This window comes from Copadichromis virginalis, linkage group LG7, assembly GCF_057382275.1.
Source record: "Copadichromis virginalis isolate Kocher_CV1m ecotype Utaka linkage group LG7, C_Virginalis_male_GT1.1, whole genome shotgun sequence".
Classification (NCBI taxonomy): Eukaryota; Metazoa; Chordata; class Actinopteri; order Cichliformes; family Cichlidae; genus Copadichromis; species Copadichromis virginalis.
In genome coordinates, this window is record NC_140624.1 from 60,506,086 (window position 1) to 60,526,783 (window position 20,698).

Here is a 20,698-nt window from a genome sequence, read left to right on the forward strand (position 1 = left end):
TATCTGAAATAGACCAGGAGGTTTTCTGTGGTTGAACACTTCATATGTGTAGGGTTTAGAAAGATCATTAAACCAACACAACAGCACAGAAGATGTCGGGAGGGATTTCAGGAAATGAGAGGCCAGTTTTTTGAGACTCTGGCATCGACCAGGAGTGGACTCCCTGAACTGGACAAGTGTATGAAAACAGATGGGAGTTTGTATGACAAGCAGGATTTAGACAACTTTTTAAAGCAGCTGACTCTCTATGTGTCAATAAACACATCCATGAAAGTCTCTGACAAGTTTGATACGAAATTACCAAACTAAACAAATGCTAAAACTGAGGAAATTTCTTCTTTATTAAGGATATTTTGTATTTTTCTTTAGTTTACCGAGTTCATAACATAATTTATTTAGGGTTTTGGGTTTTTTTGGTTTTTTTTTCAAAAGTCCAGGTTTTACTTTGCATTTTTCGCATCTAGTTGTACTTCTTTACATCTAGTTTTTAGTTTTAGGGCAATAAAATTCAGTTCAGTTTGATTTGTATAACACCTTGAGGCAGCTTGTGATTTGGTGCTATATAAATAAAATTGAATTGAACTGAATCTTAGTTAACTATGATAACCATGTTGCCTGAGTTGGTTGTATTAGCGATATAACCTCTCAATGGCTTCATACAGACCCAAGTGAAGGAAACACTTGCAGGGATGTCCGGCACATATTCTGACATCATCAACTGAAACTTTGGCTGTGATAATATGAGATCCATAATTCTAATATGGATCTCACATTCTATTCTAATGGTGGTCAGAGGGCCCGGTGGCGCCAGGGTCCGGCAGCCTCGCCTCTGTCAATGCGCCCCAGGGTGGCTGTGACTACAATGTAGCTTGCCATCACCAGTGTGTGAATGTGTGTGTGAAGCAAAGCGCTATACAGATACAGGCCATTTATAGAAAAAAAAATGCAAACTGCCATTTGGAATAAAAGAAATTAAATAAACAGATTGTAGCTTTTTACCCTTCCCTCATTCCAGGATATGCGCTAAATACTCACAGTGTCTTTAAAGAATGAGATATGCATGAGCCAAATTCCTGTGATGCAAAACAGAGACTAGACTTTACTATAAACAGTTTTAAGAAAATGTAGCGTGATTAGGTTAAATGTCACTGTTTCCAGTAGAAAATTAAGATAAGAATATGAAAATGTAGGATAAAAAAGAAATACTAAATAATAATATGTGTTGCTTATATAGTATGATTTGTTGATAGGGATAAATTATTTTAAACTAGACTTTAAAGAGAACTATGGCTAACAAATAGAGAGATTGGACATTTATATGTGTACAGGAAGCCTAAAGGTTCATTGCTCCATGATTCAAGAGACAGAAAATAAAGTCAATAAAATGTACAAGTATTCTATATGAGCTGAAAGCTCAGACCTTACACTGCTCTAAATGCTCAGTTTCAAACATCTTTTTCCACTCTTGGCTCTGTATGATGTCAGTGAGAGGACATCTCTAATCCCCAATCACAGAGTTGTTGCAAGGAAAGCTCAAAACAACACCATTCAGGCACACTGATGTTCGTGCTGTGTGGTTTGGTGCATTTTAAGTGGGGTTTGTGTGCAGGAACCATGAATACAGTCGCAATCGCTGAGGTGGTGGCACGGAAGGTCCTTGTAAGCCTCATGGATGTGTAAACATAGCAGCTTCCCCTGTTAGTATTAACATTCACATGCGGAAACCTGTCTGCCCGCACTTGATCTTTGACCTTTTAGAAGTAAAACTTCATCACTTAATTTTATTCAATTAATCATGCATTAAATGGTTTTTTTTTGGGGGGGGGGGGGGGGTTTTAATAACTGGTGCATTAATCCTTAAGTAATGACCTAAATCATGCTTGGTCAGTGACCTTTGACTTGACTCCCACCTCATGAATGTTTGTGCCAGGTTTGAACATATTCCCCCAAAGGTTATTATCTTAAAATGTTGAAATAATCACTCACAATTTAGGATAAAAACTCAAAATCTTAGATTTTAAATCCAAATGTTAAAATAATAACTCAAAAAATTTTTCTTATGGATGGAAAAAAGAAACATTTATCTATTTACAATTGGTGTCAGAAACAAGCCACCATACAAAACAGCGCAACTTAAAAATTCAAAGAGCTTCTTTGTTGATTGTTCTTGTTAATATAGACTTGATGTGTAGTTTAGTATAGTTTTACATTTATATAAATATAAATATTATAATATAAAACTTCATCAAACAACTACCCGATGAAGGTTTTTCGTACTGAAACGATAATAGCAGTAAGAAAGAAAGTGAATTATATTGAATTGTTTTGTGGATATAAAACTCGGAGGCTGAAAAAAATTACACTTTTCCAGAATCTTAAGAAACCAAAACAATAAATTTTCAAAGGGAAGCTCAAAGATATAAGTAATTTTATCCCAGAAAAATTTCCTCACGTAATGTTATTTACTCAAAGGGGGCTGTACTTCCTCTCGACGTCATCGTGCACGTTAACGCCCATCGAAGGACGTCGCTGATTGGTCCGCTCTACACCCCCTCCCCAGCCAACCTCTCTAGCGCAAACGACAACCCTGTTATCGGTTATCGAAGGTGTGCGCCGAGAACAAGTGTGTTTAACCGTGTTGTTCTGGTGCTATTGCTTCACTGTAAAGCCTAGTAGAGTCTTGTTTGCTTTCTGCGGTCACAATTTGAATGTGTGTTGTTTCCCCCGACTTCAGAAAAACGGTAGGAGGGCACGGGAGGAGGAGGGCACGGGAGGAGGAGGGAAGCCAGCCGATATATTGTTTTCGGCAGGCTAGCTAACTTTAGGAGAGTGTAAAAGCTAACGACTCGACTCGTTTGCAGGGAAGCAGGTAACTCGGTTAAAATGATGACTTTCTCGGCTCTGGTTAGACCTCTGGCTTCACAGATTCACCGACAGCTCGCCAGACAAGCCAGGAGTCACCGGATAACGCCTGTCAGAGGATGTAACCTGACTGCGTGCTCAAGCAAATATGTGCTGTCTCAGAGTGAGTACTTTTATTTATAAGGCATGTGTGGTAACGTTGGTCATTGTCACACAGATTATCTCTGCAGCCCTCACTGTGTGTGTGTGTGTGTGTGTGTGTGTGTGTGTGTGTGTGTGTGTGTCAGCTCGGCAGTGGTCGGCTTGTTTCATTCATTGCGGCTGACACACAGCATCGTTTGTTGGTCACTTTTGTTTTCATGCCACAGCAGCGCGGGGAGCTGTGCAAACCTGGAGCTGGACTTTGATCATCCCTGGATTTCGATCAGTCGCCTCTCTGGTGACTCGGCAGTGTTCAGACTCCAGGTTTTCCAAACACCTATTGATAACCGCTGATCGGTGTGCCCCACACCGGGGCCCTTTGACCTATATACCTTCTACTTGTATGCACTTTATGTCATACTAAAGAAATTTCGCCTTAATCGCCGTTTCCACTGTGCATATCCTTATTGAGAGCACATAAAAATTAAAAAAATTGTCACGTGTTACATTACAGTATGTACTTGTGCTCCTGGCAGATGTGTGACATGAAACATTCGCATGTTTCACAACTAATGAGTCACCACCTTTTATTTTCATGAGACCACAGACTTTCTGAACCACTCAAGCTTGTCTGAGCAGTTTTAATAATTTCACTAACACGCCCTGGTAATGTCAGTATTGCCTTGTTTGCTGTCTCCAGCCAAGTACAAGAGTCAACATTGAAAAATGCAGTATATTGGCGAAAGTAATTGCTCGATTGCCTTAACATGCATATAAACTTGAATGACATCTCATTATTAATTCATAAGGTTTAATATGATGTCAGCCCACCTTTGGAAGCTATAGCAGCTTAAACTCTTCTGGGTAGGCTTTCTACAATATTTAGAATTATTTATTGTAATTTCTGATGTTGGCCTGACTCGCAGTCTCCACTCTATTTTCTGTTTTGTATATATTTCTCCTGTTTGTTATTTATTTCAGCTGTCTTACTTTTTATAGTTAGTAGGTGACCTGTGCTATAGTCACAAATAAAAGGTTTTCTGGGCATTTACTAAGAGAGGCTATGAATCAGTATGGACATGAACATGCTTTATTTTTAAATTTGTCAAAATACTTAAAAGTATTAAATCTATCAAATTCACGTGACTGTACTTCTCTTCAGAGGTGTGGACTCGAGTCACATGACTTGGACTCGAGTCAGACTCGAGTCATTAATTTTATGACTTTAGACTTGACTTGAAAAAATGTTCTAAGACTTGTGACTTGACTTGGACTTTTACACCAATGACTTGGGACTTGAATTGGACTTGAACCGGTTTACTTGAAAAGACTTGATATTTTACCCCAAATATAAAATTTAACACGCATATTATATGGAGATTGAAAATGTGACGTCATTCACGGGTAGAACCGCAAAGGATTCTGGGAACTCGTGGCAAGCGGTACTAGCGCACGCAGGCTTTCAATTAAAATCAGTCACACAGCGATAAAAAGAAACACAAAAATGTCAAGAAGCTGTTGTATTATTAACTGCAATAGCCGGTCGCATGACAGCCACGGAAAGCCGACGGGTAAAGAGATCGGTTGTTATCGGATTACGTCGTGGAAGAGAAATTGTTCGAGCCATGTTTCCGAAGTAACAAAGAGGCGACTGGATTGCAGCCATTCAAAGATCAAATATAACGTCCCAGAACACTCCAGCTCACAGGTTAGTCTGCTCCAAGCATTTACACAAAGGTCAGTCTGCTGTTGTAGTTAATGCGTCATTTTTCTTAACATAATTGGTGATATAGGTTACAAGCAAGTCTGGCGCTGAACAGAAATTGTCGCGCTATGCTCCTTTATTTATTGTGCATAAATAGTAAATTGTCCTGACACAATATTGCGTTTCGCTTCTGTTATTATGGTACACTGACAAAAACACATACTTTTATTCACAGTATAAAACAGGTTTTTTGTATCACTAATTGCCCAGTACGATTACAGCATACAATATTATTGTCACTGCTACATTTCTGTGATGGGTACCAGAAATTATTTCTACTACTAATTAATTACCGTTGAGCTCAAAGGTCCTATTAATAAACGGTTAACGAATGTGTATTTATGAAGACGATTTGTGAGACTGGTAAACTTATGATACGTACGATGGTCTTTCGTTCTACACGGTGCATTTCAAGGTCCTGCACCCAAATCCGTCGGTAAACTGTACCTGGGCTTGTTGCAGTGACCGGAAGTTACTAAACTTCATGAGTGTATGCACTCACTCCAAGAACCGTATAATTATAAATATGCATATAAATATGCTAGGATGAGATAGCTGACTTCATCTAACTAGCAAATGTTTTCCAGGCTACGTTGGTGATACAGTTTTTTTTAATGTGTATGATATTTTTGTCATGCGATTTTAAAGCTGGTCCTACAACCGCATCCAAGAATAACATGCAGCGTATCTCAGAACTGTCGGTGAAAATTATTCTTGGAGCTAAGTTTAATTGAGCTGCATTTTAAAGAGGTGCAATTTCACAATTTGTGTATATTTTCTAAGTTCACTATTTTGTATGTGTTGAGAAAAACACAGATTTTAAAATTACATGGTCTAATATTTACATTTAGCATATAACTGCAACATTATTTTTTCGTTTGTTTTTTTTAAAGACTCGAAAGGACTTGAAATTCAAAGTTTCAGACTTGTGACTTGACTCGGACTTTTACACCAGTGACTTGAGACTCGACTCTGACTTGCCTGACATTACTTGAGACTTACTTGAGACTTGCAAAACAATGACTTGGTCCCACCTCTGCTTCTCATAGCTGTATGCCACCTTTTCTTATTTGACTGTGCAAAATTAAATTTGACATCTCAAAAATTTCTTTAAAAACATCGATCAAAATCTGACAGGAATATGAATAATTTCGGATTAATAGACATACCTACTTTAAAGCTGGGCCATCCTGAGGCCCTCCAAGGTATGGAGGCCTATCTCCCCTCACCACACTCCCTGCCAGTGGCTGATGCCCTCAGATGTCGGTGCATTGGTGGTTCTTGGTATCCAGGGCTGGGCACTCGGGTTACCCAGTGGCTGCTTGTCAAGTCAAAACAACTTTATTTATCCCCAAGGGGCAATTAAGATAGATGACAGGGGTTGGTGCCCGTGGCTTGGTTGGGCCAGTTCAGGGGGGTGGGGGGCCCTCAGGCCTCTGGCCCCTGGACCTGGGTTTCTGTCCACTCTGGCGCAGTTGGCTGCTGTTATTTACTGTTAGCTAGATTATTGCGATGGTGTTGTGTTTATTATGTTGCTCTCCCCTTTGCTTGTTTTCTCTTCTGTTTTTTCTTCTCTCAACAGGTTTTTTTAAGTGCCCTTTCTCACTGTCCCTCTTCCCCTCTGTCTTTTTTCCCTCCTTCCTTCCTTCCTTCCTTCCTTCCTTCCTTCCTTCCTTCCTTCCTTCATTCTCCCAGTCATGTCTGTCCCATCTGTAACAACTGAAAATAAAATAAATGCATAATAATAATAATAATAATAATAATAATAATAAAGGTCAATCAAATGGACCAACATGGCAAGGCCATTATGTTCCACTTAGTAAAAAGGCAAAATAAAAAAAACTGGTGAAGTAATAAAAAGTGATAACAAGTTCTACTAGTAGCTTTAAAAATAGTCAAAGGGAAAAACCTATTAAAAGGTAAAGTTTTTACTATAATTTTGACTGACGTCCAGCTGAAGCTCAAGGATGTATATTAAAAAATGTGCCAGGTGTGCTACACTCTTACTTATTGTTTGTTTTACACAATTTTCTGTGTGGATTTTTTTTGTGGAAAGCTGTGGTTATTTGCCGAATCTCTTGAAGTGGAGTCTTTTGTTCCTAAAATAAAAATAAATCAGTTTCAGCTCCTCTCAGCTTTCTTATTGGAAGAAAAATAATGTTGTTGGTCAGACTTAAATGAGTAGTTGGCTGTTTGGGAGTAGAAAAACTGTCCATTCCAGCAAAGCTTTTATGTTCAACCATTGTAATAAACTAGAGTTTATATTTAACTTTTACCAGCTTGTTGTGTCCGTCTGTGTCTGTACAAAGCATTACCAAAAGACTGGGTTGTTTTGAACTGGTCAGTGGGATTTTTTTTCTTCTTTTTTGCTAGTTGCTTGGTCTTCAGTTTGATATCTGTGTAAAGACACATTCGCTCTTCGTACACTCTTAACAAAAGTAGCAGGGAGGCATACTGATATCTTGCCAGCTTCAGAACAATGGTGCACTCTGTTCCCTCAGTAGTGCCTGTTGGGTAAAATTTTCACCTCAGTGGGTTCAGATGGTTTACTCAGTCCAGACCTCAAGCCTGAACATAAAGAGATTCTACCTGCAAGCCTCAGCTCAGGGCACAAAGTTTTTCTCTGCAGAGGTTTGGAGTTACTGAGGTCTTTGGAGTATACAGAGAAAACAGTATTTTGTTACTGTTTTTGCTGAAACCATTCCTTCTTTCAGAACCATTATACATAGTAATCATTTAGTCGGCGAGGAGTCCATTTTATTTGACATTTATGTAATATATTACTCAGATCATTCGTTTCTAATTCTTTTTTAATTCCTTATTTGTAAGTTTAATTTGCCAGAACCTGTTAAAAACTTTCAGATTATTATTTTTACGAGCTCGCTTATATCAGAGATTGTTTGCTAATTAAGAAGAATGACTCCGAGCACACTCTTCTGTTTGGTAGCAGGAGTGACTGGAGCTCAGCTGTGATGGTCCCCCAGTGAGGTGCAATACACTAATTGGCTCAGAACATGTTATTAGGCTGGTTACTCAAGACTGTTGTGAAAGTCTTTGAAAAGATTCAGGTCCCTGTGTCCAGGATGTGTAGCGACACTATCATATCACAGTTACCAGTCTTGCACATTGGATGGTATGACTTTTTTTCCCCTGCATTTGTGAAGCTTTTATTATGATGCGTCTATGGGAAATGAAATGCGAGCTTGGCAGATTCGCTGATGTCTGCAAGGCAAGATATAAACATCTTGTCCTGTGCCAGGAAAACTCGAGCAATTGCTCGGTACCTCCACCCTGATTTAAATTAGGATAAGTGATTTGTGATATGCTCCTGAAGTGAGTCCCTTTTATGGATTCAAGGCCATATAAACTCCACAGTTGATAATTGCAGTGCAAGAGCATGCATGGCTTTGGAAGCAGTTATTGTTCATGCAATAACTGAGACAGGCAGCCGACTCTCCTAGGAGGAGCCACTGAAATCCCATGAAGATGAAGGTCATGTCCCAGTCGGACCTGTTGAGCTTGGCTCTCAGTGGAAACCTTATGCTCCGGAGAGAATGAATGATAAGGAAAATAAAAGACTGAACTGCCTTTGTGCCCTATGAACTGCGCATGTTCTTTTTCTTGTTGATCTAGGTTCAGATAAATGAGTGAAATAGTCTTTTAAACTGTGTGTGTCCTTTTCTTTTTCTAAGGAAAAGACTTTTTAAAATAGTTTTGGATGTATTTCAATAGCAGAGGCACAACACCTAAATAGGGAGGCAGAGAGAATAAGCAGAGCTTTGAGTAATTAGAAGTCAGGTCTGTTGACAGATGTTGGACTGAGCGTGCAGTTTGACTGGCCAGAGGTCCTGGTCAGGTTCTCCTGCTGTGGAGGCGAGCTGAGGGCGTGCCAAGACATTCCGCGTGTCACTTTCTGTACAGCCGGCCCACTTCTCTCTTATTTAGTAATTTCCTTTAGGGAAAAAAAAGTAAGCGGACTAAAAGGAAGTGAGATTGCTTACTTGCTGACTTTTCAGTCAGTTCCTTTTAAGAGCTCGGGGAAGAAGGATTGTACCTGTCTTTCTAATACTGTCACCATTTGAATCTTCTTTTTATGAAGCATTTTTAATTATTATTATTTTTTAAATAATGGATTTTACAAAAATGCAGGAAGCAGCGGAGTGCAACATGAAAAGTAGGTTTAAGGGTTTTTTTGGGTAATCTTTTCTGCTGTTCCCTTTGTCAAGAATTTTTAACTGACTGGAAAACGATAATCTTCAATATCACTAACTTGTGTTTTGTTTTTTTTTACATTTTCCTCTTCCTCCTTCTCATCTCCTTCAGTGCATCCCATGTGGCAGGGACCCCTCGTGGTACCAGGAGGGGATCGTCAGTCGCCAATTGATATTGTCGTACGCAAGAGCATCTTTGATTCAAAGCTGAAGCCTCTGGTTACCAAATACGACCCGCATACTTGCCAACAAATCTGGAACAACGGTTACTCGTTTCTGGTCGAGTACGATGACACTACAGACAAGTCCAGTAAGTACTCTTTTGTAATCTGCATGTATATATTTAGTTAAAATACTCCAAACAGTACACATTAAGTTATTCAGGTAATTACTCCCTAGAAACCTAGAAAGTAAGATTACAGTTTGTACCATGTAAGTTCCTCTTTGTTGCCTGCTCAGATGGCAGCAGGTCTGTAGCTTCCATTTAAATCGGGAAGAATTTAAGGGAAATCTCAGCTGTAGGAATGTATGTTTTGGTCTACACAAGGGGATTATCTTTTCCTGCACTCCCCCTTAAAGAGCACTCAATATGTAGGAAAATCCAGTGAGCAATACTGCTCTTAAAGGTGCCATGTGGGCTGTCATGTGACTTGTATGTTTGTGCTGACCCTTAAAAGTGCAACGTACCCTGTCCTTAAAGTGTCATTTTGGTATAATTACTGGGGTGTGCCAAAACACTAACTTTACTACCCATTAAGATTCTAAATATAAATCATGTTTTGGTGAGATTACAACAATACACTTTATAGGGTGTCACATGCTGCCAGTCTTTGTATTAAAAGCTTTAAAGCTTAGTCTGCGAGAACAATAACAGGTTTATAAACTTCACTTTGTGAAGAACTTTAGCCTTTATTTTTTTGACAACAGAAACCTTTATGCTGCTGTATTTGGAGAACGAGAGGCCTTGTCAGTGTACAGATACTGTGAGGACAATAAAACATTATTCTTTCATAGCCTCGTTCTCACCTTAATGTTTCCTGGATGTTTGATGTCAGTATTACTCCCTGAACAACCTGTTTCTGAACAGTCAGTCTTTGTCTGATAATTTCTACCCTTTGAAGGAGGAAACAAGTAATTAAAAATTCCTTGAAACATAAGCTATTTCCTCTGGACGAATCCATGTTTGATGCACTGATTTTTCATGTCCTTGAACTTTATGGTTGCAGCGCTACAAGGGGGCCCCATGGAAGACAAATTTAGGCTTTGCCAGTTCCACTTCCACTGGGGTGAGACCAACGCCTGGGGCTCAGAGCACACCGTGGACAAGAAGCTGTTCCCCGCTGAGGTACAGCAGTGCTGCCACCTCCATACACCAACACAAACACATGGAAAACATGGGGTCACGTAAATGTTCACAGCCATCATTTTTACCATGAATTTATCCAAGTCCCCTTCTGATGTGCACTAATTTTCACTAATGTTGTTTGATTATGTCGCTGGTCAATCTAAGAGCTCGTAACATTTATATATTACTTGGAAAGTATGCACAAGATTATGTGTTGTGGGATTTGTAATTTATGCTGACCATATACAAGTTGCAGTTACACAACTAAGACAGGCTCACCTGGAAACTCTTAAGGTTTTAATTTAAGAAGTTGAACATTAATATTTATATGCAATAATAATAATATGTCAAAATGCAGCTATTTTATGCACAGTTCCTTATTTTCTGGGTTTTAATTTTAATAGGATAAACTCGCACAACAATAACAGAAGTGCTTATTTTTCATGGACGTCACCAAAGACTGGCTTTCCTCCTTAGTGGTGTTTTGCTAACCTTCACTGTGGCTGCTTTTAGTGGTTGTTTGTGGGTCTTTCTGCTTTTAGTGATGTTCAGCTCCGTCTGGTTGACATCGGGGAAGAGACTGAGCCAGTGGAGATTATTCCACTTCTTTACCATTAAAACTTCAGCCTGAAAGGCATTGTTTTAGTTCTCTCTTATTAAAAGTCTGTTGCACATCTATTAGTGACTGACTGAATGGACTTCAGCATCAGTGCAGTAAATTCAGATGTTAGATGCTTTTTAATAAGATTGTTTTTTGTTTGTTTTGTTGTTGTTGTTGTTGTTGTTTTTTTTACAGATTTTGGATTTACAAGATTTTATTTTTTTAACAAAAGCCACAATATTAGCATCACCTGAGATCAAAACACCACCAAGTACATGAGCGTGTTCATACCTGTAACAGCAGTGTTCCCCTATGCACACACTCTGTTGATGCTTAAAAAGCCCTGACCTTGCAGCAGCTGGATTAATGTAGCATGCTAAGTGCAGAAGCACTGCACACTGTATGCTATTGTTTAACGAGCCGCTGAATGGAAACTCACATAGGTATTACTTAAGAAGCAGGTAATTGAGAGAGAGGGGAGGGGGAGGGGGGGGTAATTCGCTGTCAGTCATTTGCAATTACTTTCTGCATCACTGGATCTTTACATAACCCCTCACTGAACCCACTATTGTATTGATGCTTGCCTGAACTCAACTCAAGTAATATTACAACCCCAACTCCAAAAAGGTTGGAACGCTGTTTAAAATGTAACTAAAAACAGAATAGAGGGATTTTAAAATCTTATAAACCCCTACTTTATTCAATATAGAACATAGAGATGGACCGATCCGATATTACGTATCGGTATCGGTCCGATACTGACCTAAATTACTGGATCGGATATCGGAGAAAAATAAAAAATGTAATCCGATCCATTAAATATCACGAAAGCACCTCACAAAACTTGCAACACGCCGTAACTCGCCTCAGAACGTTAGCACATCGGAGCAGTATGCATCACGTGATAGAGCGGCTGTGGCATGCGGGACCTGTCGGTGGTCTGGATAGCATGTGGAGCTTCGCTAGCAACCCGGCATTTCATCTCCGACAAAGTTATCCCCGAGAGAAGTAAAGCAAGTGTGTAAGTCCATCTCTGAATGTTTGTAAAGCATTCCTGCGTTAAGCTTAACAAGCGACTGCCTCTTCTTGCTGCTACTTCAATCATGAAACTGCTTAATGATCAGCTGATCGGCTTTTCTGTCGGGACTCCATCTCTCTTCTTTGTTTTTGGCCCACTTTGCACCAGAAAGAGGAAACCAGCGGCTGAACAACAGCAGCACGTTTAAGCTTGATAAGCTGTTGTTAGAATGTATTTAATATTACTTTCTACTCGAGGATCCTTTTCTACGTAGCTGACAGCTGGTAACTGTGCAGGGGCGGATCAAAGTTTAGCCAGGGGGGGCGATAGGGCATTAACAGGGAAAAGGGGGACACAAAGTCATACTTTTCTTTCTTATTCTCATTTAAAATGTCTAGCTTTTAATAAATAATTATCTGACACCCAAAGTTTTAATTTGATGTAAAATGAATAGAAGTCAATTACTGTATATAGTGACTATTAAGTCTAATATATATATACCCTAGTAAGCTATAGTACTTTTTCCTTTGGGAAGGTACCATCTGTGCAGTCTGCAATTTTGTTGAAGAAAGATGTTGAATCTATTTAATATTTCTTGAAAAATAATTGATTTCTGTGCATTTTCTTTCACACTGCATCAAATTAAGGTTGATTACGTCGATTAAGCATCATGAGGTGGAGGGTGGGGGGTGGTTCCCTATTTTTTATTTATTTATTTTTGTTGTTGCTGGGAGTTGGAACCCTATTAGTTAGGTTGCTTAATATTTACGCTAAGTACTCTTTAAAATACCAGAATAGGGAGGATGGTGTAGGTTTAAGTTTATTAGATTGATCAGTATTTCGGAACTATGAAATATTTTTTTTTGCATATAGGTATAACAGAATAGCTTTAGTGTAGTTGTTGTTTTAAACTTGAGTATGAACTTATAGAGACTCTTTTTCTCCAATTGATCTTTCTGAGTTAACTTCAATAATTACTTCCTCCAAACCATCAACGTGTCTTTTAGACCCCATTCCTACAAAACTGCTCAAAGAAGTCCTGCCATTAATTAATTCTTCAATCTTAAATATGATCAACCTATCTCTAATAATCGGCTATGTACCACAGGCCTTCAAGCTGGCTGTAGTTAAACCTTTACTCAAAAAGCCATCTCTAGACCCAGCAGTCTTAGCTAATTATAGGCCAATCTCCAACCTTCCTTTCATATCAAAAATCCTTGAAAGAGTAGTTGTCAAACAGCTAACAGATCATCTGCAGAGGAATGGTTTATTTGAAGAGTTTCAGTCAGGTTTCAGAGCTCAGCACAGCACAGAAACAGCTTTAGTGAAGGTTACAAATGATCTTCTTATGGCCTCTGACAGTGGACTCATCTCTGTGCTTGTCCTGCTAGACCTCAGTGCAGCGTTCGATACTGTTGATCATAATATCCTATTAGAGCGATTAGAACATGCTGTAGGTATTACAAGTACTGCGCTGCAGTGGTTTGTATCATATCTATCTAATAGACTCCAATTCGTGCATGTAAATGGAGAGTCCTCTTCACACACTGAGGTTAATTATGGAGTTCCACAGGGTTCAGTGCTAGGACCAATTCTGTTTACATTATACATGCTTCCCTTAGGCAGTATCATTAGAAGACATAGCATACATTTTCACTGCTATGCAGATGACACCCAGCTCTATCTGTCCATGAAGCCAGATAACACACACCAATTAGTTAAACTGCAGGAATGTCTTAAAGACATAAAGACCTGGATGGCCGCTAACTTTCTGCTTCTTAATTCAGATAAAACTGAGGTTATTGTACTCGGCCCTGAAAATCTTAGAAATATGGTATCTAATCAGATTCTTACTCTGGATGGCATTACCTTGGCCTCCAGTAACGCGGTGAGGAACCTTGGAGTCATTTTTGACCAGGACATGTCCTTCAACGCACATATTAAACAAATATGTAAGACTGCTTTCTTCCATTTGCGCAACATCTCTAAAATTAGAAATATCCTGTCTCAGAGTGACGCTGAAAAACTAGTTCATGCATTTATTACTTCCAGGCTGGACTACTGTAATTCATTATTATCAGGATGTCCAAAAAACTCACTGAAAAGCCTTCAGCTAATCCAAAATGCTGCAGCAAGAGTCCTGACAGGGACTAGAAAGAGAGAGCATATTTCTCCTGCTTTGGCTTCCCTTCATTGGCTTCCTGTTAAATCCAGAATTGAATTCAAAATCCTGCTCCTCACATACAAGGTCTTAAATAATCAGGCCCCATCTTATCTTAATGACCTTGTAGTACCATATCACCCTATTAGAGCGCTCCGCTCTCGCTCTGCAGGCCTACTTGTTGTTCCTAGAGTATTTAAAAGTAGAATGGGAGGGAGAGCCTTCAGTTTTCAGGCCCCTCTTCTGTGGAACCAGCTTCCAGTTTGGATTCGGGAGACAGACACTATCTCTACTTTTAAGATTAGGCTTAAAACTTTCCTTTTTTCTAAAGCATATAGTTAGGGCTGGACCAGGTGACCCTGAATCCTCCCTTTGTTATGCTGCAATAGATGTAGGCTGCCGGGGGATTCCCATGATGCATTGAGTTTTTCCTTTCCAGTCACCTTTCTCACTCACTATGTATTAATAGACCTCTCTGCATTGAATCATATCTGTTATTAACCTCTGTCTCTCTTCCACAGCATGTCTTTATCCTGTCTTCCTTCTCTCACCCCAACCGGTCGCAGCAGATGGCCGCCCCTCCCTGAGCCTGGTTCTGCCGGAGGTTTCTTCCTGTTAAAAGGGAGTTTTTCCTTCCCACTGTCGCCAAAGTGCTTGCTCATAGGGGGTCATATGATTGTTGGGTTTTTCTCTGTATCTATGAAGCGCCTTGAGGCGACTTTTGTTGTGATTTGGCGCTATATAAATAAAATTGAATTGAATTGAATTGAATTGAATTATAGAAAATGCAGCAAGATATTTAAAAAAAAAAACAGTTTTGTTGATTAAAAAAGACTACCGTATTTTCACGACCATAAGACGCACTGTACTAAAAGGCGCAGTCTCAGTTATGTGTGCCATTACTGTATTTAACACACACATAAGGCGCACTGGATTATAGGGCGCATACAAGTACCGTATGCGTATTTAAAAATAAAGCGGGAGCAAACCTGAGTTCGGTACCTTACTCACATTTCTATTACCAGTAATCGTCATCATCAACAACACACAAGCATACAAGTGTGCATATTTAAAAATAAAGCAGGAGCAAAACAAAGTTTGGTACTCACATTTTTATCATCAATCAAACCCATCGAAGTCCTCATCCTCTGTGTCTGAATTGAACAGCTGCGCTAAATCTCAATCAAACATGCCAGGTTCACTTTCTTCACTGTCAGAGTGACTTTCCGTGCCGTGCGGCTCCTTGGAAATGATGCCAGCTTTTGCGAAAGCTCGAACAACAGTGCCAGCAGACATGTTAGCCCAAGCATCTACAATCCATTGGCAAATTGTGTCGTAACTCGCCCGGCGCTGCCTTCCACTCTTGGTGAAACTGTGGTCTCCATCGGTCATCCATCGCTCCCAGGCCGCTCGCAGCCTTACTTTGAACGGGCGGTTCACACCGATGTCCAGCGGTTGGAGCTCCTTTGTCAGGCCTCCCGGAATGACAGCAAGCTCACAGTTCATTTGTTTCACTAGTTTTTTCACATCGGCTGTGAGATGGGCACGCATAGAGTCACAGATTAAGAGCGATGGTGATGCGTGGAAAAAACCACCTGGTCTCCTTACATACACCTCCCTCAGCCAGTCTTTCATCATTTCCTCATCCATCCAGCCCTTTTCATTTGCCTTAATGATGATTCCTGCTGGAAACTTCTCTTTAGGCAAAGTCTTTCGCTTAAAAATCACCATAGGCGGCAGTTTCTGTCCATTAGCATGGCAGCCAAGCACAACAGCAAAAGAAGACTTTTCATACCCCGTTGTGCGTATCGCTACCGTGCTGGTCCCCTTCTTCTCCACAGTGTGACTCACCGGGATGTCAAAAGTGAGCGGGACCTCGTCCATGTTAGTGATGTGGCTGGGCTGGATGTTTTTGTCGGCGATGCATTTGCTGCAGTAGGAGCGGAAGATGGCCAGCTTTTCCTTATAATCCGCTGGAAGTTGCTGCGCTACCGTAGTCCTGGTCCGGATGGAAAAATGGCACCGTTTCATAAAACGAAAGCACCAAGACGGACCTCCTTGGAAATGTTCAATGTTTAGGTATTAATGTTTCTCCCAAGCTTGCAGATCTAACTAAATTAAACCATATCCCACTTTTAAAGAAGGTAGAAGATGATCTGGCTAGATGGAAATGTCTACCCATATCACTCATGGGAAGGGTTGCCGCTATAAAAATGATGGTCTTACCAAAAATAAATTATTTATTCTCAATGATCCCAACTAAACCGCCACAAGATTGGTTCAGATCTCTAGATTCATGTATGTCCAAATTCCTTTGGAAAAATAAACCCCCACGTATAAGCTTAAAAACACTACAAAAGACCAAGGATAAAGGAGGACTAGAACTGCCTAACTTTCAGCACTACTTCTTAGCCAACAGGCTTCAGTTTATCTCAGGATGGCTAAAACACACCCTCTTAGATGAACCTTGGCTAGATGTAGAACAAGCACTCTGCAATAATCTAGAGATCTCAGACCTACCATTTATCAGCTCAAACATCCAACGACATGAATGCTTTAAAAGCATCAACATCAGCTCTTCTCTGACAGCATGGTGGGAGTTTCTAAAATTGACGGCGTCTTCATTAATCCCATGCAAACGTACACCTATCTGGAACAACCCTGACATATTACAAAACAATAATATGATAAACTTTTCAGATTGGAGTGATAAAGGAATCAAATATTTAGAACATATACTAGAAGGAACAGAATTTATTTCATTTGACGGACTAGTTACACAATATGGGATCAACAAGAAAAGATTTTTAGAATATCAACAAATTAAATCCATAGTAAAAAAGAAATTTAAACCGGGTCAAGTTGAACTACAAACACCACCAAGTGTGGTTCAATTTCTTACTCTTAAACCCCCCAAATTACTATCCAAAATATACAGAATGCTTTCTAAAACAGATGAATCAATATCACTTCCTATTGCAAAATGGGAAGCGGATTTATCAGTTAACTTAGACCTAAACTTCTGGTCTCAGATTTGCTTAAAAACCTTTCATCTAATTAGAAATCCCAGTCTTCAATTAATTCAATACAAAATATTACATAGAGTGCACTATACAGGTCATCGGATGTTCAAGATGGGCTTTACGTCTACCAACAACTGCTCACACTGCCAAACCAATTCACCGGACAATTATATCCACGCTCTTTGGTTCTGTCCACCAGTTCAGAAGTTTTGGCGCGAGATATGTGAAGACTTATCGAAGTGTCTGAAATGTAACATTCCAACTTCCCCCTTAGTGTGTTTGTTGGGCAGCTTAGATAATGTCACTTCAGAAAAGAATATCGCCCATATGGTTTTCACTGCCCTATGCATAGCCAAGAAAACAGTCCTCATGAACTGGAAAAATAAAAATAATCTTAATTCTAACCAATATAGAAATTATCTATTAGATTACATTAGTCTTGATACAGCCTCTGCCACCACATCAGATCAATTGCTCTGGGCTCCTTTGATCAGCTCCATCACCTAGTGGGGGTGGGGGGTCATAGTTTGGTCCCGCCTTCACTGTTGTGATTGGTGTGGGGGTAGGGACAGGCTTAGGGCGTCGGGGGGTTCCCCGGAGGCATCTTCCTTGGGGGGCTCAACCCGGGGTAGCGGTCATGTCCGGTTAGGGGCTCTGTTGGCTCTCCGGTGACTGTTTCCTCGCGGCTGCGTGCAGCGGGGCTAGGGGAGGGTCTGTGCTGACGGACGTGGGTTACTGACCTGGTAGCCTGGCTGCCCCTGGGTGGGTCCGGGATGGGCGTGAGGTTCTGGGGGCGCTCCGTCTCTGGGCTGGGACCCGGACCGGGCCTCGGGGGCTTGGGTCCTGGTTGGTGTGTTGCCGGGGTTGTGGGCGGGTGGGTGCATGGGGGCCCAGCCCTGGAGCAGGGTGCCGCCGGTGCGTCGAGCCACCTGGGGGGCTCTTCAACTGGTGGGGGAGATTGTCACATCTTGCAGGAGCTTTCCTCTCCTCAGGAGCTCCCTCTGCAGGAGGGGGAGATACAGGAGAGGTGGAGGAAGATCTCAGCCTGGGTGTTTATTGTCTTATGTAGTCTGGAAGATGAGTGGATGGTGGGGTGGGTGCAGTTTTCTCTGTGGTGGGGTTGGGTGGACTGTCCCGGGCTCTGTGGGGCCGGGCGGCGCTGCTGCACTGGGCCCGGTCTGGATGGGCCTGGGCCCCCTTTCCCTGGCGGGTCGCGGAGTATGGGGGTGCCTACTGGGGTCAGCGGGGGAGCTGGCCCCAGGGAGGGGTCACTTGCCCCTCCCTTCCTTCCCTCCCCATCTCCAGCTGCCTCCCTCTTCCCGCTCCACCACAACCACCCACACATGCAGGGCCTTGGAGTAGGGGTATGTCACCAGGGTGCAGAGGAGGCTACCCCCCCCTCTGTCCCCTTCTGGCTGCCTCTGCCTCAATTTTATCCCACAACTTAGACATTCACATTACTCACACTCTCATTACACATACATATAGGATCTTGGGGGGTGGGCACGATACACGGAGTCCAAAGTACCATCAGGGTGTACACCCCACCCCTGGCATCGTTGCCCACCTCTCAATTTTAAATACACGTAGACATTGAGGGCTAGCAGGAGGGACCATGCGCTTACCTGCTGCTCTCTGGCAGGTAGCTCCATGCCCTCCTGGGTTTTAAATGCACCTTAGAACACACATGCATCAACATTACAATGAGCGGGTGGAGGGAGGTTTGGAGTCTTCTCTCACCCCCGTTCTCTGCGACCTGCTGGAGCAGGGGGGCTAGGACTAGGAGGAGGAGTTGGCCGTCCGACTGCGGTCTGGAGTGTGGAGCCTTCCTGCTGCTGCGGAGTCGGGGCGGTCTGCCTCCCCCCACCGCAGGGAAAAGGGAAACACCACCTGGGTCTGGGTGCAGTTCCCCCCTCCAGGGGCGGGGGCACCTAGACCCGGTTTGTAGAGTACGCTTGGGGAGTGTGATCGTGTGTACAACGTCTCTTTATGTCTGTCTCCACGTTGGTTGAGTGTGGAGTAAGTGCATATGAGAGCATGAGGGTGGGAATGGATGTTTGTATCTATGTGTGCCTGTATGTCTGTGTCTATATGTCAGGTTGGGTGTCAGGCGCCACCTCTCTGGGGACATCTCAGGCCCTCCAAGGTTTGGAGGCCTATCTCCCCCTACCACCACTTCCCCTGCCAGTGGCGGACCCCCTCAGACATCGGTGCGTTGGTGGTTCTTTGTGTCCGGGGATGGGCGTCCAGGTACACACCGGCTCACTCCTTGGCGGCCGCTTATCGGGGCCTGGAGCCTGGGGCTCGCTCGGGCCACTTCGGAGGTGGGGTGCCCCCGGCCTCTCGGCCTGGGGCTCGGTCACTCAGGCGCAGCTGGCTGCCGGCGGAGCTCACGGGCGCGTCACTGCAACTCCCCCTGGCTTCTGCTCCGCGGCTGCTGAGCGAGCCCTCATCTGGGACTCTCCTCAGCTCTTTCCGGGACAGTGGCGCAGCTGCCCCTCTGTTGGTCTTCCTTGGTCTCTTGTGTTCTGGGGGCCTCTGGATGTCTGGAGTTTTGATCTCCTCCACACCTGCTTCACGCCCTGGAGGACGGGGCTGTGGCCCCCCCACACCCTCTAGCAGATTATTACATGAAGGAACCTTTTAAAAAAACAAAAAACAAGCGCGTCCATGCTCACAGGTGTACACACGGGTGATCACACCCACAAACTACACCCTTTTTGGCTCCTACCTCAAAGCACACTGTGTTCTGTTGATCTTATGTGCTGCACAATAATGTTTAACATTTAGTATTTACTGTCATATTCCCATATATCATTGTGATGTTGTTTATTCTATTACTCTTGTTCTCTTCTGCTTGCTTTCTTTTTTCTTTCTCAGCAGGTGATCCAGGTGATTGATATATGCATTTTTTTTTTCTCTGCCCGTTCTGTTGGTTTTTGTCTTTTGCCCTTCTCCCCCGTCCCTCTTCTCAGCTGTTTCTCTTTCCCTCTTTCTTTCTCCCCTTCTTTCCCCAGTCAAGTCTGTCCCGTATTCAGTAAGTGAAAATAAAATAAACAATAAAAGGTAAATCAAATGGAAAAAAAAAAAAGAAATAAAAAAAAAAAAAAAAAAAAAAGGAAATGTTCAATGTTCATCTCTTCAGCTAGTGAAACTGCTTTTAGCCGAATGGTGACCGTCGAAACGCTTCTCCCGCTCGTTCTTTGCTCGATGATCCACCGCTCGAGTCTTTCCTCCAACTCGGGCCACCTCGCCTTATGTCCGCGGAAACTCAGCTGCGTTTTCTTGACCTGCCGGAGCTTGTTTTCTAGCTTCCTCCATTTGTGAACCATCCATTCGTTAATCTTAAATTCTCTCGCCCCTGCTCGATTTCCATGTTCCTCCGCATAGCTGATGGCCTTCAGTTTAAACTGTGCTTCATAAGCATGTCTCTTTGCCATTTTCAGGGTTGTTAAAACAACGATGTTCCACATAATGCACATATCTGTCCTTTTATGCAGGTATGTGCGATTGTCCGGTATATACGATCAACGCCCACACTTCACCCTTTAGCGTTCTCATGGTGTTCTCT

General features: G+C 42.1%; 1 protein-coding gene across 3 annotated transcripts in view; it reads left to right on the forward strand.

Moving 5' to 3' along the window:
• Positions 1 to 2,548: 2,548 nt before the first annotated feature.
• The window catches only part of ca5a (carbonic anhydrase 5a), a 30,836-nt gene continuing 12,686 nt past the window's right edge, over positions 2,549 to 20,698 (forward strand). The window contains exons 1-4 of one of the 3 annotated variants that reach the window (XM_085464565.1): positions 2,549 to 2,741; positions 2,862 to 3,025; positions 9,092 to 9,289; positions 10,206 to 10,324. In XM_085464565.1, coding sequence (XP_085320691.1) covers positions 2,884 to 3,025; positions 9,092 to 9,289; positions 10,206 to 10,324 — 459 coding nt within the window. In that variant the 5' untranslated portion in view covers positions 2,549 to 2,741; positions 2,862 to 2,883. The other 2 variants (XM_085464563.1, XM_085464566.1) reach the window with 2 other exon arrangements.